At 42.2% G+C, this 19,378-nt stretch overlaps 1 protein-coding gene across 13 annotated transcripts in view; it reads left to right on the top strand.

The window, feature by feature from the left end:
- cacna1g (calcium channel, voltage-dependent, T type, alpha 1G subunit) overlaps positions 1-19,378 on the top strand; it is a 316,565-nt gene that overhangs the window by 123,088 nt on the left and 174,099 nt on the right. For all 13 annotated transcript variants that reach the window (XM_025909653.1, XM_013273535.3, XM_019362827.2 and 10 more), the window contains exon 4: positions 5,831-5,964. In XM_025909653.1, the coding sequence (XP_025765438.1) occupies positions 5,831-5,964 (134 nt within the window). The remainder of the gene's footprint in view (positions 1-5,830; positions 5,965-19,378) is intronic.

Genomic DNA, 19,378 nt, shown 5'->3' with positions numbered 1-19,378 from the left:
AAAAGCAGCGTAGCAATGAACAGAATGAGCAACAGCAGTGCATGCAAAACATGAATGAAATGTTGGCCCTGTTAGGACTGGTTTTTAAGCTGTGATACGCCCATTAATTGGTTTCAATTTGCCCAAGGATACTGTATGACTCGGGTCTCTACTTTTATTTCAGCCATATTTTGATTTGATTTTCTCACATACCCCACCACTCCCAGTCGCCGCAAGTTCTCCCGCTGCCATTTGTTGGTCCATTTCACACTTTTGTGGCTGTCACGCCGAATGAAAGCCAATTTCGTGACGCTCATCTGAACTGGAATTAGGCCGGATGATATAACATAATTAACTTTTTCGCTTTGTTTTCCCCTAATGTGAAAGTCCCATTATTCTTTGGATGCATGCCAAAAAGTTTGCAGAAAATTTAAAGTGGGGTTAAAGTATTCTGTCTGTCTCTTTAAGTCTCTTCCCGGAGAGAGGATGCAGTGGAGGGTAAAAATTAGGGAGTGTGTGAGCAGTGAGCCGTTCACCACAGGTCACTGGTGTCTATTCCCTCAGAGGCAGACGCGTGTGTGTGTTCGTGAGTGTGTTAGGCTTCTCTGGTCTCCGCATGGACGTACAGCCAGTGAACCACAGTGACACAACGCGCACATAGCGACACATTTTCTTTCTAGTAAACAGCTGCAGCTTTAGAGGAAACCTCAGAGACTTGCTTCGATGCCTGCGATTGATGTAGTACCTGCACGGCTTTGGCTGCATGTTTGGACATTGCATCTCATCGTGTTCATCGAGACCACGCTCCACTGATGTGTAATACAAGTTTCGGCAAATCAATATCCAGATTACAGAGCCTGTAATCGTGTACTGCACCACCAGTACTGTACGCTCCAGTGGGAACGCCTCACGCCAGTGTGTCCTGTTGACTTTGATGAATACAAAATCCCAGCTGTATATAGAGAGTGTGTGTGTGTGTGTGTGTGTGTGTGTGTGTGTGTGTGTGTGTGTGTGTGTGTGTGGGCCTGGTTGGATCAAACACTAGAGAAGATTGAGCTGGCTGACATCCGCTCAGTGTCACTTTAAAGAGTCCCCGAAGGCTTGGTCCCATGTTGTATATGTTCCAGTGTGCATGAACACTGTACATTATCATGACTGTGCGCTGTGCGTCTTCAGTCGGGTCTGTTAAAACCTGTGTGTGTGTGTGTGTGTGTGAGAGAGCGAGAGAGATTGGGAGACTTAACAGAGTCATAACAGGGGTTTCTTATGTTACAGACTCTGCAGGCATGCATTGACTGTCTAATGTAAAATAGATGAGTAATTACTCCCCAGTGGAGACAGGAGAAATGGGTCCTTTCAGCAGAATAAAACAGAACGGAGATGGAAAGATGGGGTGTTAGAGGAGAAAGCAATTCAGTCGTTTGAGGCTCAGCGTGGCGGTAAATGTCTCTGCTCTTCCTCATTTCACACAACGCTTGTTTTCTTTTGGTCATGCATCTCGGGTTGTAACATCTGTCAATAGCTGGACCGTCATGTTGTTTCTTCCGACAGGCTGTTGCTCCCTATTATCTAGCGGCTCTATATGCAAAGCATTTTTGAGCAGAAAGACGACTAACAAGGGCACAATGGAGCTTTCGTATGTAGCCTTTATGTAGGCGCACGTAAACCCTTCGTAGCTAGTTATGCATGACGAAATCAGAGTAAATACATAGTTTTATATGTTATTTTGAGTTTCACTGGAGTGGTGTGATTCAGCATACTGTACATTACATTTTTGCTGAAATCAAAATCTTAGGTCAAGTCAACAATAGAAGGCTGAACTTGAACGGTTGTCAAAGAAAGAAATATTTGTTTATAAAGTTTCTCTAATATACATTGTAGTTTTGTGCAGTGTGAGAGAGAACTCGACTTGATTTTGTCATTTATAAGTGACCTATGCTTCCAATTCATGGATCATTTTTGGGTTTTGGTGACCAAAGGCAACCTGCAGGAAATTTCAAAACACTGAATTATGACAGGAGTTCTCTGAGCTAAAAGATGGTGTCATTTGGGGCTGGAGGTTGAGCTTATTTATGATCTAATTTAATTCCTGAGTGAAACTCCTCCTTTTGTCAGTGTAGAGAAGTTGGACTACATATATCTGAGATATTTTAATAAAGGAGGATAAAGTGCAGTTTCAACAATACATCTACGTTTGCCTGCGTGATAAAGAAATGGAATAACTCTTGAGTTAAGACCTCAGAAAACGGTTTCCTGCCGACTAGTATCAAACCTTTCCAACTAAAGCACGGCGGCCGCCTTGTTAATTCAGGTCCTGATTAGAATCTAGAAGCACTTAAAGGACTATATGTGCTGCGGTATGACAGGTTGCTAACATATAAGTGTGTTATTCAGTCAGTTCCGCCACCCCACATCACAGTGAGAATTCAACAAGTACTGTCTATCTTTTATATACGGTCTATGATTGGCCCTATGATTCCTAGTTGAGGCTACTGCTCAAAACAAGGCCTCAGGTTTCAGGCCGTAAACAAACGCTCCATGACAATGTATAAAATCCACATCATACTATCACATGTCAGTTTATGGCCAGTGTGGTCCCTTTCATAGAAGAGTTCCAGCATCCAGACAGTTCAGATTAAATTTAGATCAAACACTGAACACAATGTTTTGGGTTTTTTTTTTCTTCTGTCTTTTCTTTTGGGAGATTATGCATCACTAAGCAATCTGCTCTGAGGCTCTTCTGCCTCTTTGGAGTCAATGAGTGGTGCGTAAAACATCTGGAGTGATGTATGGTCAGCATTGGGGAGTGAACCCGGGGCAGTTATTTGCTCCACAGCCGTCTGATAGGTTGTAACCCTGGAAATAGCAGTATGACCCTGATTTGTTGAGCATGGTGAGGTTTTGGTTTTTTTTATGCAGACTACATGAATGATTTCCAAAAATAGAACTGAATAAGATTTGAAATTGTAAACAGACTCTCACATGCATTGATTCCCACGCGAATCTCCATGTTTTACTTGCAGTGAACTTTGGAGCTAGCTTCTCTTTAAGCTAACAGGATTTGATATATTTATACATTTCTCTCTTCATCTTGCGATGACTCATGTATCAGTGGGTGTCCTGCACCTTGATCTCCTTCCAGAAATTTTCTTGATTTCCTCTTTTTTATTTTACTTTGAGCTGTATCCTTTTCCCTTCTCATTTCCGACTCTTCCTCCCTCCCGTTCATTTATTTATTGATTTTCATATTTTGAGAGTCAAAGTTCTCTTCTTGTACTTTCCTGTCCTCATTCCTCCGCTTGTTTTTGTCTGGAGTCCAGTTTGATAATGATTTGGAGTACCGAGGCTCAGTCAGAGAGCCAGACAGACAGTAATGAGGGCAGGAATACTGATTAATGCAATCAGCGGTTTGTTTGGACTGAATGACGTTTCTAGCTCGAGTCTCAGTTAAGGACGAAAAGGTGGCAAAACCATCATTAGTCCCAGGGTCCATTGTGGATGTAGAGCATCTGAGTTGCTGAAGTGCCCTTAAGCAAAACATTAAATACTTGGCAGCTCCAAGGAGGTTGTTATCTCTTTCTTGAGCCATGGGGAGCCTGACCTTCTGGAGACAGGCTAAAGAGAAAAGAGGATCCCTCTGCAGGAATTAATAAAATATCACGCTCCTGTCAAAGGTTCTCAGTGGGATATTTTTAAACATCAAACATATTGTATGACTAATATTAGAGCCGGAGTCTGGCGTGGATGTCGGCCACTAAAGTAGCAAGAAAGTGCTGTATGGGAATGCAGATATTCTCCATCAGGAGAGCTGTCACGAAGGTGCTTTTATAAAGAAGTATGTTATAGAAATATGCTGTGTAGCTTTCTTCAGTGATCACATCCCTTCTGTGCCATCATAATTGTGTGATAGAGAGATGAATGTATGACACAGGCACAAATCCTTAGAGCTCCATTGTTCAGTCTCAGGTTGTCCAGACTGTGTGCGATCATTTATCTTCCACCTTCTTTACATATTTCCTGTATTCCTTTGAATGTCACTATCAATCAAAGGAAAAGGATGAAGAAGTATAAATAATTACATGTATCTCACTAATCTTTGGAGAGATTGCCTTAAAATTGTCTACAGACATTCACAGACCCCGTAGGTTGAAACCTGCTGATGTTGATGGTTTTTCCTAGTGACACTTACTTGCAGTTGTAAATACATTTTCTTTGTTCCCTAGTGTTTTGTTTTGCTATGGTGTGGTGTAGCGAGGATGGAAGAGGAAAGCAAGCCTTTATTGGCTTATTTTCCTTTGAATTCATCAAATCCAAAACAAGAACAGAGATCCAAGAGAACATGAGGAGTGAAAGAGAAAAAATGAAAAAGCACTACAGGGAGTTAAATGGATGATCTGACGAAAGACGAAAAGAAAAGATGTTATATACAAAAGAGGTTGATTAGTGACACAAGAGAGGAACCAGACACAGGTGAAAGCAGCAGAGGGAGAAGCAGTCAATCACACAGGAGGGAAACAAAAGCAGGAAACCTTAAAAAAATTAAACAGGAAAGAATTGAGCACTGACTGAGACTGAAAATTGAATAAAAGGGAAAAACCAACAATCAACAAGACAGAGGCCAGTCGATGTTAGGGGAAAACAGTGGTTTGAGACCAAAATTATTTCAGCCACATTACTGCTTGGTCTGCAACCAGTCGCAGTCAGTTGCTGTCTTTAAATCATCTTTGGCACATCAAGAAGGCCATGAAACGACAATAAGATGCAGTCAGTCTGCTGACATTTTGCAACTTATTGGGGTCAAGTTGGCAAATAATAGTGATAATGAGGCAATGGTGCAGCTTATTGGGAAAAACATTTGCCAAGCTGATTGTTTTGCTTGCCACCAGGCGACTTGTGCAATTGCACAGGTAGGTCGCCTCATCTCCTTGCAATCAGTCTAAGACTGTTCCACTTTTTCCCAGTCACAAGGATGTTGCTGTCCTATTTTGAACCCAGTGTAACGGGGCCAGTAAGCAAAGAAAAATAAGAGAATTACAATAAAATACCAGATCTATAACAGGTTTCTGTTATTTTTGACAATCCTGTCGCACCTGCTTGCAATACCTTTATCCCCACCAATACAGCTTAAGAACCACTTCTCAACACCTTCATATGGTTATCAGCCATAGTTTTGAGTAAAATATCCAGCCCTACTTAAGTCTTGGTTGTAAAATACTCCTATTTGGTAATTGTCACTGTCGTTACATTTCTAACACACTTGTTGTGGGCAAAATACATCTGATTAGGATGTTTAGAGGTGAAGGTGGGATGTCACATCATCATTTCACACAATTACCATAGTTAACCTTACTGGGTGTGCTTAAATGCCATTGTATAATATATAATAGTAACTGTCGTAATAGGAATCCATGTAAGCCTAAACTACAATCTTTCCTAAACCAAACCTAGTAGCCTAAATCTGAAATGAAATCTGCTCCCCAAACGATGAACCATACATTAAGAAATTTGGTGATCCTCAACATTTCAGCAGAAGGTCAAAAGTCAACGTAGATCAAATCACAAAATCAAATTACAAATACAAATCAAAATAAAATGGCCTAGCATAGCATGTTAGCATCACATTAACATTACTATCTGCAAAAATGAAGACTTTGATGTTTATTTGAAAAACAATGACCATCAGTACATACTGGGTCTTGGTCCAGTATTTGGATCATCACATTTAAGGTATATTTTCAAAGAAGACTACTGTCAGACATAATGATTGCCTCTTAATCAACCACAGCTTTGCAGTTCTCATAACTCACTTACATCATATGCCTTGTATTTTTGTCTCTTTGTGTCCATGCAGGATTTTGATGACTTCATCTTTGCATTCTTTGCCATCGAGATGGTGATCAAGATGGTGGCTCTAGGGAATTTTGGCAAGAAGTGTTACCTTGGAGACACGTGGAACCGTTTGGATTTCTTCATAGTGTTGGCTGGGTGAGTTACACAATTACACTCGCAAACACAAACACACAGGTGGCCAAGCATAACCGTGCATAAACACCGGAGGCTCGCACAAGGAGCAGCACGCACACATGCAACAAATTTGGATGATAATCAATCTGCAAGGCGGGATCTGGGAAACCGGTGACAGATTCAAGAACAAGGATAGAATCTGAGGAGCACAAAAAGATGTTTTGAGCTTCTAGATGTAATTGTGTCACTGGAAGCCAAGACGCTGCAGGCAGAGGATCAAACAGTATTAGATTTGAAGCATGAACCTGGTAGAGCAAGCCTTCTAACTCGCACGAGGCCACGTCCCCGTGGGCTTTGCTGGATTTGCCCTTAAATAAATTTACTCTAAGTATGCCGTTAGAGGCTTTTAACTTGAAATCAGTACCACGAACCCTCTTAAATTCTTCAGATTGTGTAAAAGCTGATGAATGCATGTCGATTTTTTTTCTAATTATTATTATTTCAACTTTTACAGCACTTACAAATCTGTCCTTGCTCTAGAGCACATTTATATATATTTTATGATTACACTGGGTCTACAAGCGACACATGCGCGCACACCAATGCACACACACTGTAATTTGATTAAACATGTTACAGAACATAGCCCGCTGCTTTCAGTCTGACATTTTCATCATACTACATCCCCCGCTGGTTTATAATGCCATCCTTCTGCCGCAGCTTCTGTTGTCCATCAGTGGAAACGGGACACATTTCCTTTTGTGTGTGTGCGCGCGAGTGCACATTGTCCTTAAGCATATATATATATATATATATATATATATATATATGTACATATATATGTGTGTGTGTGTGTGTGTGTGTGTGTGTGTGTGTACTGTATATAGAGATATAGAGAGAGCGAGATCATTCCCTTTATTTTACACTGAGCTACTGTTCCACAACTGAAGTGATGCCTTGGGTTATGTCTGCTCTCAGCTCACATTCAGTTAATTCCCGTGGTTTCCTTTCACTCCTCTTCTCTCTACCTGAATCATATATGTGAGTGGAAGCCTTTATATGATTATTGTAAGAGCTGTGTCCTTCTCGGTCATCATGACTCAGAGAGAATCTGACTCAGTGCCAACGCAACAGAAGGAACTTGATGGGAAACACCTCAGCGTTTGATACGGAGGCATTTATCTCCTGAGTGATGGGGAGGTCGTTAAAAGCAGCTCAGGCTATAGCAACGGCTAAAACATCTGCGGGGGTGACATTGCATCGTTGCAGGGAAGGCTGTATCCTGTATCCTAGGATATCGCATAGGATTACGCATCTTCTGAAGTATTCCAGTGTGAATTTTTGTATAGAAGCATAACAGTAATAGATAACCCAGTTTATTTTTATTGCTAGTAAAATCTTTTATTATTTTTCCAAGCATACATGAAACAGCAGACATCCTGCAAAAACCTGAAACCTGAAACAGAGAGAGACATCTACATACCGGAAACAATTCATTTAATTAATCAGTTGTAAAATTTATGGCCCATATTAAATGCACAATTTTAATTTTAACTGGTTGATTTTAGCTGTGTGTAATAAAAGTAGTGGAATGAAAATCAGGTCCTGCTTTGCATGCAATCAGTTGATTGAAAATCCACTATCAGCTGAAATCACCCACAAACCTCTGTTGGAGACAAATTTCATTTCTGTTCCCTAATCCCGATCAAGGGTTCAATCAGGACCTCTACATTCAAAAAATGCTTTTTTTAAATTTGCGGTATTTATATATATTTTTGCATAAATGAAAGAGCAACATTTTATCAAATGCAACATGAAATTTAGATTGTGTAAAATGCGAGTTGCAAAGCAGCTTGCAGATATGTACACCCTATCTGAAGTAATATCTATATATTTAGTGGGGCGATAAAATTCAAAAGGCATAACCTCTGAATTGGAATGCATATTGTTATATGAAACCAGTACAAGCAACTTGAAACTTTAACTTTTGGACTTAAGTATGCACTGTCACAGATCTTGTATGCATTGTGTTTTTGTCCTCCATTGCTGCTGAACTAGCATATAAGCAGGGAAATGTTCAGAAATCTTCCTAGGATGTATTCTAGGATATATGTGCACATATCACAGTCATGGACAGAGTGTGATGAAGGTGGTTTGGTCCTGCAGCCTGCCCTAGCAAGTGTTAGGGATCTTGGTTTCAAATGGCACAATGGGTTATTATCAAAGCATTCCCGCATTCACTCTTTACTCTGTAAAAACCTCTTTACACTGTGAATAATGCCACAAGAATAATTAATGGAAAACGTTTGGCATCGGAAGAGTGTGTGTTTTTATCAGAGCATGCACAATATGGAAAGTGGCAGAAAACCAGTCTTATTTCCATGGCTGTAGCTACTGGTGTCTGCACGTATGTTGGCTTACATCACAGAGTGTGGGCGTTGAGTGTATGTTAATATGTTTAGCTGTTTTCATGGGTTCTAGTATTTCTGAACAAATTAAAAAAAAATAAAAATTTCATCTGTAAGGAGAGCCCCCAGACTTGCAGAGACAATGGTAACCAAGGTAACGGCTGGTTGTCGAGCATTTGATATATCCTGGCAACAGTTGTTAAGTCTGCGGAGGAAGGCTCTGATGAACTGTTTGTTTCTTTCCTAGACGATAATTACAGCTAAGCTGCTTTTTCAGCAGGTCTGGACTCTCTTCTGCTAATCACCTCCCTGTCAGGAGGGAATGATGGAGAGATGGCTCCACGGAGCAGGTGGAAGGTGTAGAAAGGCAGATAGATGTGCAGGGGAAGAGTTTCTGATTTGTGAAAGCAGAGTGTTAAATAGATACCGTACCACATTTGCATGATAAAGAGGGAGACTAGTAGATTGGAGCTTTCTGTCTTAATACGTTCAGCATCATTTGCATGGGACTTGAACGCAACAGCATTTGTACAAAATGTGAAAGGAAGATGGGTGTTGTTTTATTTCTTTATGTTTCAGAGCATAAAGAAAAGTCAGTGTAGTCACATTAAATGTGCCAGACCTTATCCCTAACCACAGACCGTATATAAAAGATTGGAAGTAGATACCCTGACATTACCCACTGGTTAGTTAACCCTGGACATTTTCACTGTCACCCTCTTGGTGTTTTGATATTGAGGGGATACAGCACATTTATGTGGTTTTGAGTCTAGTCGTAGTTTGAGTTGAGTTTCTAAATTGGTCATCAGCATTTACTGAGGTTAAAGACAACACAATCTGAGGGTCGTTTCCCAAAGACTTCTATACAACCAGACTTCTTTTTGCAACTAGAAGAGTTGTCTCCTACTGGACACTGAAATTAATGCTGGTTTAAATACTTGTACATGGAGCATGGGGTGGCCCTGATTGCTATACCGCACAGTCATTGACTAATGGCTTGTGATTTTCAAGTAGCCGAAGTCATGGGTAATCAGCTTCAAAGTGAATTTAATATTCAATTTAATATCACCCAAAGCTGGGTAGCATGGCTGTGTGGTGGTTAGCACTGTTGCCTCTCAGGGGCTGTCCTGTTTGTCGGTGTGGGTTCTCTCTTGGTCCAAACACATGCACAGTTATGTCAGTTGATGATTCAAAGTTGGCACTCAGTGTGAATGATTGTCTGTTCCTATGTGTTAGCCTTGTAAATGATTGGCAACTTGTAGCTGGGATAGTACTCTAATGCTGAATTAAATAAGCAGATGAAGTTAATGAATGACCTAATGTTAGCAAGTAAGCCCATAAACTCATGAGACAGAGTTTACTGAGGTCAATGACGAAAGGAACCCAGGCACTATTTTCCCATAGGCTTCTTGAACTGAGATCTGCTCTGACAGCTCGACCCACCACCCAACCCTGGATAAGTGGTAGAAAATGGACGGATGAGTTCTATACAACCCCAAGTTTTTTGCAGCTTCCAAGGTTGGCACCTGTTAGTCATTAAAAATAATGGAGTTAGATACTTTGATGTTGGCTTCACTTTTCAGACCTGGAACATATGCCCATTTTCTATCCTATGCAAGGATGCTAAGTCCATCTTTTACTATATATAGGTTTGTACATTCAATTCAATTTTATTTCAACAGCGCCAAATCACAACAGTCGCCTCAAGGCACTTTATATTGTAAGGTAGACCCTACAATAATACATACAGAGAAAAACCCAACAATCATATGACCCCCTATGAGCAAGCACTTTGGCGACAGTGGGAAGGAAAAACTCCCTTTTGTCAGGAAGAAACCTCCGGCAGAACAAGACCCACGACCCAACTGCCACGACCAGTTGGGGTGAGAGAAGGAAGGCAGGATAAAAGACGAGCCAGAGATTAAAAACAAGTATGATTCAGTGCAGAGAGGTCTATTAACACATAGTGAGTGAGAAAGGTAACTACATAGGTGTTTCATAGTCCATGTTTCACTGATATCCATGAACCTATCAAACCTAAACTCATCGTCATATGCATGGTAACTGTACTTTTAGCCCTGAAAGAACTGATAGTAAACAAGCAAAGCTCTGCACTATATTTTGAGAGTCAGCTGTGGAGTAAATTACCCGATAAGGGGGGTGTTTTCATTTATTTATGAATTTATTTATTGATTGCTGCAGTAGAGGCCCAATCGATAGCTAAGGGAGTGCAGTGGCACTTACTGTAGCAGACAGGCTATCCTATCAGTACATCACCCTGTCTTTACACTCTCACTGTGGTGGTGATTCCACCCAGAGAGACAGAAAGGGGGGAATGAGGGGAGCAAGGAGGGGACAGGAAGAAGGGCAGACAGAGAAGATGAAGGGAAGCGAGGCAGAGGCAGTCAGGTCGATGCCTTCGTTGGACGCCCTTAATATTTAATCTGGTTTGATGCTTGAAGGGTCCTTGGATGAAATTACTGATACTACTTGTACAGTTCAGCATGGATAACTTTTCAGTGTAACTTCTAACTTCTGCTGAAAAGAAGACTTTTTAAACATGCAATTTTTCTTTAATTACCCATAAAGTGGCAGTTAAATGAAATAAAACATGTACTATCCCACCTTTAATCATCCACTATTGTACACTGCCACAATTGAAGTCATTATATTGGATTCAAAATCAACATGCTGGCAATGTATGCAATCACTGCCTTCATCCACTGCTGGTGCGCCATCATTTCTGACCTCCACCATTGTGTTACAGCTGCAAATATACTATTTTCTTGTCAGTTACTGTAATCTAAACCCTGTCTGGTATTCTATGAATAATGGCTGTCCAGAGGAGATTCTAATACCCACTTTAAATGACAGATCTGCGTCCACAGCCAACATTTTAAGCCACTGTCATTGATATATTCCGAAATATATGACAACACTGCTGGTGAAAGTTGAAGTAAGAGCTGTGAAATAAATTTGCCCCTTGGAGACTACAAACATTTACACCTGTTGATTTGTCGTTTCATTTCTATCTTTTGGCACAGTTGAAGGAAGTATTTTAAAATCACGAAATTAATACTATTTAATTTTGAGACTCTTTATTGGCTCAGCCACACTAGAGTAAAAATAGGATGGCAATCTCCTTGTGGCTAGGAAAAATCATTGGTTGCCTGCAAAATAAAAACTTAAATGTTTTTGCTTTGCTTTTGGAGATGGATGGCAAGTAGCTGCAGAAACCAACTTGTCCAGATGGTTAATGGTGTTCCACGCTCAACCTCGGTGCAAAGAGTTGGTCAAATGCAAGAATCGTGGTCCAACTTACACAGCAATCGCTCTCAGGCAGTTTGGCAAAGATTTTCAAATAATTGCTATTGAATTTATATATACATTTAATTGTTTACATTTATAGATACATTTATTACCAAAAAAATATATATATGCATGGATGAATTGCCAATCCATCTGCAATCTGTCTCAATCTGTCTTTGCCAATGAGAAGTGAGATTGCTGAGCTCCTGTTTGATTTTATAGGATAATTGCTAACCTGCAGCAACTATGTCACTATTTGTGGTCACCACATGACTACTGCCTGGACTCTGAATGTAAGCGCTTTATGCGAAATTATGGTTAATATGAATTTCTTTGTATGCAGAAACAAATAGATTTGCAACAGACAGCAACGGATTTGCAGTTGTCAGCAATCTATCACAAACAGATTGCATGTAGTTGCCAACTTGACTCCACTCAGTCACCGACCGACAGCAGAAGGACACAGAGATGGCAATAATTTGGGTGGTGCTGGGATCTCCAACCACCGCCCCCAGCCTGACTGTAGCAAGATGGCCAGATCGTGACACTTTTTGTGCTTTACATAATGTGCAACCAAGGTGAAATTGACAGAACATCAGAAGGATTTCATGTGTTGTGTCAGTGAGAACAGAGATAAAGCTTTCAGAAAACCCCAAAGTATGGGCAGGCTTTACCATCATGTATGACAGTAGGCTTGCAAAAACAATCACTGGCAAACTTGGGAGGTAGAGTGTTATATATATATGTAATGTTACAAACAATATATAATTTAGAGCAGGACGTGGAATTTATGTATTTATTTTCTTAAAAAGGCTGTTATAAAAGCTGTGGGGTTCATGTATATGCAAGCTGAGCCCAAACGGGAGTGACGGCATCTACCTGCTACAGAACTCTGTGATTCTTGAATGTGGCAAGAGTGGAGAATTAGTAATGAGCAACTTCAGAGATGTAGAAAGATAGAAGCTGTACTGGTATTTTTTGAGATAGTTTTAGATTGACTGGACATTTTCTCCCCCTTTGGTTCTGATTAGATATGCAAGGCTTAAAGAGATGTTCATTTCAAGGTTATGGACTCTACTAGAGGAGCTTTGGTCGACTGGTAGATCATTAAGAAAATCCCTATTCATCGTATCTGTGGCCTCAGGGCAGCATTTATGTTATCCCATTGTCCCACACAAGCTCCTCTGATAGGCTGCCCCTCGCAAACAAAACATCTGAATAGTGGCTGTGTACCTGAGTTGACCACATTAAGGATATGTCATCTTGCAAAGACAAAAGCAGGAAAAACTGAGCTTTCAAATCACTATAAAGTCTGAAAGCACTTGCACATAGTGTAACCTCAGTGTTTTAACAGAAAATAAGGAAACGCGTAATAGGTCCATTTAAGCAGAGTAGTATAAAAGAAGCCCGGATTTACAGTCAATTAAAAGACGCTGTCCTCCCGATGGAAGTCAGAGGAGTCAAATTTATTCAAATAGTAGAGTTCAGAAAACATTGTGCAGTCTACTAGCCATTAACCTGACCACAATCAATCCATAAAGGTAATTATATGGAGGTATCACTGTGCTGATGCTTTAAAATGCAAGCTGAGCACCTTTAACTGGCTTTAAATACTTTAAAGCATCCTCTTGGATTTCAGACTTCACACTAAAAAGAAGAGAAGAGAGAGAACCAATTTTTTTCCTGAGCATCGACTGCTTTCTTCTCTTTATGATTTATTGATGACACTTTGGATCCGTTCCAGCTGACGAAAAAAAGAGCGTGAGGATGGAGGAGAGAAGGCGATGTGAGGCACAGAGAGAGGTGGCTGAAGATGTCTGGAGGGAGACAAAGTGAGGAAGGCCGATGGAGGGAGAGATGTTGGAAGAGGTCAAAAAAGTAAAAATAAAAAACACACAAGGTGAAACAGGAAGACACGCATTAGTGAGCGAGTTAGTGAAGAAGCTGGATGCATTTTTTAAACCTTAATGAAGTTTTTTAGTTACAATTTTAAATATTCTCATTTGCTTTCATGAGAAAATCGATATCAGCTTCACACCTTTGGGTTCAGCACAGACAAATGAAGCGTTCCTCGCTGCTTTGATTTCAATAAATTTAGTGTGTACGGTTAGGATGACTGGACCCGCTGAGCGGAGGCGAGCTGATTAACTAGTATTCTAGCCACTGGCCTAAATACTAATAAGCATCCCTATCTGTGAGGAATACAGGCATTTCTACCTTTATGTGAAATAATTCCCCATGCTTAAATTTTCAGTTAATAAGCCTTTCATGGAACTGTGCTGCTGCCAGTTATTAGGTGCCTTGAAGGCGTCTTCTTTTCTTAAGCTCATATTTTGAATGATGTTCTGTTCAAGTTAAATACTTTAGTGATTATTATTATTTAGAGCTTCCAGCAAACCAGAATTTTATCATTCAAATCAAATTCATCTTTCTTATCTTTTTTCTTTCAGTTCATGGCTGTATGGGAACTTATGCTAGCTGTCACAGGGTGAATGGCAGCAAACGTGGGTCTGATAAAAGGGGTGGCTGTAGCTCAGGTTGTAGAGCAGATCATCCACTGATCGGAAGGTTGGTGGTTCGATTCCTGGCTTCCCCTAGTCTACATACCAAATATCCTTGGGCAAGATACAAACCCCAAATCCACTGATCGGAAGGTTGGTGGTTCGATTCCTGGCTTCCCCTAGTCTACATACCAAATATCCTTGGGCAAGATACTAACCCCAAATTGCTCTCCGATGCATCCAGTATCGGATGTATGAATGTGTGTGAATGTTAGCTAGAAAGCACTTAGAAAGATGTGCTTGTGCGAATGGGTGTGAATGGGTGAATACACAAGTTGTGTAAAGCGCTTTGAGTGCTCAGATGAGTAGAAAAGCGCTATATAAGAACCAGTCCAGTCCAAACGTCCGGATAGCATTCATGCTGTCAGAGGGCTAACACTCACAGACAGACAGTTATTAATAATAATCACGTTCGTACCGACAGCAAACTTAGAACCACCAGTTAACCCAACACAAATTCACACTTAAAGAACCAGTTTGTTTGCTGACCATATGGGTTTGTTGGAATCATAAGCTAGGCAGCATGTATATGATGCTCCAAGCTAGCTATTTAAAGCTAATTTTGTTTTACTTTAAAGAATATAAAAACCATGAAACCATTACATGAAGCTCACAGTAGTTCACAGCATTTCCAAAAATGAAATCTTTTTGTATCTATGTCTAACATACCCGTTTAAAGCTGTTTGCAATGTCCCTGAGTATTTTTATCCAGACTTTAATTTTAAGTTTCTGATATGCTGCTAACCTTCACCGTTTGGACCAGCAGCAAAGGGTGGAGAGGGGAAGAAGAAAAGGAGATAGAGACCTCTGTAATGTTACACAAATCAGGCCTTTAATTCCTTTCTTACATGGAATATGAACAGAATGCGTCACACGCACAGTTTAAAGCGGAAAGCTCGACTGGAAAGAACAGCAGCTCTCCGCCTCAGATTTCAGCTTAAGCATCACTTAGCCTCAAATGCAGTGCACGCTGTGATCTAATAAATGAAGACTTGTCTCAGAAAATCTTTGCCAAATAGCTTGAATGCTTCAGCTTTCAGAGGGCCGGCTCGATTAGCATTTTTTGCCGTTATCAGGTGTGAATTTCATGGTATGCTGGGACTTGGTGTATGTAAACATGAGTGATGTTCTAAGAAAGATTCATGAATCTTCTGCAGTTCAAAAGATGTTGAGAAAATGTCAAATAAGGTTGATTCAAAGCCACTGTGTGCAGAGGAGTTATTTGACGGCAGCGGCGCCTGCAGATGGAGCAACGGCAGCAGCAGAGAGGAGCAGCCGAGGTTCAGAGCTGAAGATGTTGCCCACAGCAGCACGGGACAGCTGGAAATATGTCAGAAGATAATTCCAGTGTGCATATTTCAAACTAAATCATCTATTGCTAGAAACAAGATACGGTAAAACGTATAAAATGCTGTACTTGTGGTACTCGTACACTTATGGTGTTACTCCTGTAACATATTTCTTGGATTGATATGCATATCCGGCTAATTGGAGTGGGGACAAGGCACATCTGCAGTCACAGCAAGGTTACTTGTACAGCGCTTAAACCAAATGATCTACTTAACCATCACTTCTGGTAAACACAAGTCCAGCACACCTCCCTAATCCAGCTAAAATTACAAATCATCATCTACAGATTTATGTTCATCTATAGCTTAAATGAGCCCAGAGACACAAGACTGATTAAGTCGAGTTGAGCAACACCAGCTGTACCTCCAGATGCATATAAAACTGATTTAACTTGTGTTACATTATAGCACTTTCTATACAGTACAGCACAGAAGGCACATTTGAATGTTGCACTCTTTGTGTAATATAACAGTTCCAGAGCAAAAGCACACAGACACAGAAAGGGCATCCATGAACAATAGTGGCCATTAAACAAACTGTTCGCTGTCCAGCAGCAGGTCTCCCAGACTCTCCCTCCTCCATCTTTCTATGAGCTTGTGCTTAACAGCATCAGGACTAGACTGCTGTATTTTCCTGTCCTGGCTGTCCTTATCCACCTGGGTTCTCCTCCATTAGCTAGATTATTTCCCCACTACAAGTGGGTCAGCAGATCGGCCATAGATTATCAGTCAGAGGGAGGGAGAGAAGGGAGAATGAGAGTAAGGGGAGGGATGCTGGAGGGATGGAGATAAGAGAGCTAGATGAAAAAGGTTGAGTTGAGATGTTTTATAGCTTCGTACTCTAGGGATAAAATCCGGTCGCAAGACTGTCCACATATTATCAGCCAAAGTAACATCGTGTTAATAGAAAGGAGGATCCTGTGGCCTCTGTTGTTTCACCTCGTGTTCCTAAATTAAATCTACTTTCATTAGTCATTTGTGGGAAATCCTCTCTGTGCACAGAAGGTAAATGCTCTTAGAGAGTAAAAAAAAGAACCAACAGTTTCCTAAACAGCCTTGAGCAATCTGACCGTGAACTCACTGAATGTTTTACAGTATGATGTTGCGCTTTGGCTGCCAAGTAGGGTGATTATCATGAAATGACACTGGTTTTAATAAATGAATGAATATGCTTGTTTTATTATTTTCTGTGAGGCATCAGTGATTCAGTTTTCTCTACCTGGATGTGGTTGCACCAGTAATTCTTTAATCCACAAACAAACTAGAAGCTAAACTTGTATTTAAGTTTAAGGTTAAACTGAATATATAATATAATATTATATTTAGGAGATGGTAATTGACTTCAGAAGAACAAAGCGATGTGAGCACTCTACCCTCTACATTGATGGGGAGGAAGTAGAAAGGGTAGAAAACTTTAAGTTCCTAGGAGTCCACTTCTCGGCCGACCTTATCTGGTCCACAAACATCTCCCACCAGGTAGGGAAAGCACAACAAAGGCTGTACTTTCTCAGGAAACTACGTCAGGCCCAATTACCCCAGAGACTGCTAGTAAACTTCTACCACTCCACCATCGAGAGCCTCCTGACTTACTGCTGCACACTCTGGTTCAACTGCTGCACCGCGGAGGACAAGAGGAAACTGCAGCGGGTGGTGAGGGCAGCAGGGCAGACTTCAGCAGAAAGCCAGCATCATCATCAAAGACCCCTCACACCCTGGACACTCACTTTTTTCCCCCCTTCCCTCTGGTAAACGCTACAGGTCCATCAGGTCATTAGACAAACAGACTCAACAGAAGTTTTTACCCACAGGCTGTCAAACATGCCCTACCTCCACCCTGATTGGAGGATAACTGCACTGCCAACACTCATGGACATTGCACCTTATTTATAAATCGTATTTCTGTTTATACTTCAATGCAACCATGCACTGTGTATAGTGCTGGCGGAGCGCTGCTGACGTCGACTGAGAAAATTGTCAGGCGGTGGAAGGAATACTTCGAGGACCTCCTTAATCCCACTGACACGTCTTCCGAGGAGGAAGCAGAGTCTGGGGATGAGGGGAATGACCCGCCAATTTCCGGGGGCGAGGTCACTGAGGCAGTTAAACAGCTCCTTGGTGGCAGAGCCCCTGGTGTTGATGAGGTCCGCCCCGAATTCCTGAAGGCTCTGGACGTTGTAGGGCTGTCCTGGTTGACACGCCTCTACAATGTTGCGTGGAGATCAGGGGCAGTACCCCTGGACTGGCAGACCGGGGTGGTGGTCCCCATCTTTAAGAAGGGAGACCGGAGGGTGTGTTCCAACTACAGGGGGATCACACTCCTCAGCCTCCCTGGGAAAGTCTATGCCAGGGTGCTGGAAAGGAGAGTTCGTCCGCTAGTCGAACCTCGGATACAGGAGGAACAATGCAGTTTTCGTCCTGGTCGCGGAACACTGGGACCAGCTCTTTATCCTCTCAAGGATACTTGAGGGTGCATGGGAGTTTGCCCAACCAGTCTACATGTGTTTTGTGGACCTGGAGAAGGCATTCGACCGTGTCCCTCGGGGTGTCCTGTGGGAGGTGTTGCGGGAGTATGGGGTGTCTGGCCCATTGTAACGGGCCATTCGATCCCTATACAACTGTTGCAAGAGTTTGGTTCGCATTGCCGGCAATAAGTCGGACTCGTTCCCGGTGGGTGATGGGCTCCGCCAGGGCTGCCCTTTGTCACCGGTTCTGTTCATAATTCTTATGGACGGGATTTCTAGGCGCAGCCAAGTGGCGGAGGGCTTTCGCTTCGGTGGCCTCAGAATCTCATCTCTGCTTTTTGCAGATGATGTGGTTCTGTTGGCTTCATCAGGTGAGGGCCTCCAGCTCGCACTGGAACGGTTCGCAGCCGAGTGTGAAGCAGCGGGAATGAGGATCAGCACCTCCAAATCTGAGGCCATGGTTCTCAGCCGGAAAAGGGTGGAGTGCCCACTCTGGGATGAGTTCCTGCCCCAAGTGGAGGAGTTCAAGTATCTCGGGGTCTTGTTCGCGAGTGATGGGAGAAGGGAGCCGGAGATCGACAGACGGATTGGTGCTGCGGCTGCAGTGATGCGGACGCTGCACCGGTCCGTCGTGGTGAAGAGGGAGCTGAGTGTAAAAGCGAAGCTCTCAATTTACCGGTCGATCTACGTCCCGACCCTCACCTATGGCCACGAGCTGTGGGTAGTGACCGAAAGAACGAGAATGAGTGCTTGCTCATAGGGGGTCATATGATTGTTGGGTTTTTCTCTGTATTTATTATTGTGCTATCTACTGTACAATATAAAGCGCCTTGAGGCGACTTTTGTTGTGATTTGGCGCTATATAAATAAAATTGAATTGAATTGAATTGAATTGAATTGAATTGAATTGAATTGAATAGAACGCGGATACAAGCGGCAGAAATGAGCTTCCTCCGAAGGGTGGCTGGCCTCTCCCTTAGAGATAGGGTGAGAAGTTCGGCCATCCGGGAGGGGCTCAGAGTAGAGCCGCTGCTCCTCCACATCGAAAGGAGCCAGTTGAGGTGGTTCGGGCATCTGACAAGGATGCCTCCTGGGCGCCTCCTGGGTGAGGTGTTCCAGGCATGTCCCACCGGGAGGAGGCCCCGGGGCAGACCCAGGACACGCTGGAGAGATTATATCTCTCGGCTGGCCTGGGAACGCCTTGGTGTTCCCCCGGATAAGCTGGAGGAGGTGGCTGGGGAGAGGGAGGTCTGGGCTTCTCTGCTTAGGCTGCTGGCCCCGCAACCCGGCCTCGGATAAAGCGGATAAAGATGGAGATGGCAACCAACACCCCTACCTCTTTAAAC

The sequence above is a fragment of the Oreochromis niloticus genome, linkage group LG8, assembly GCF_001858045.2.
Source record: "Oreochromis niloticus isolate F11D_XX linkage group LG8, O_niloticus_UMD_NMBU, whole genome shotgun sequence".
Taxonomy (NCBI): domain Eukaryota; kingdom Metazoa; phylum Chordata; class Actinopteri; order Cichliformes; family Cichlidae; genus Oreochromis; species Oreochromis niloticus.
Note: the sequence above shows the minus strand (reverse complement) of the source record. Positions and strands in the feature narration are given on the sequence as shown.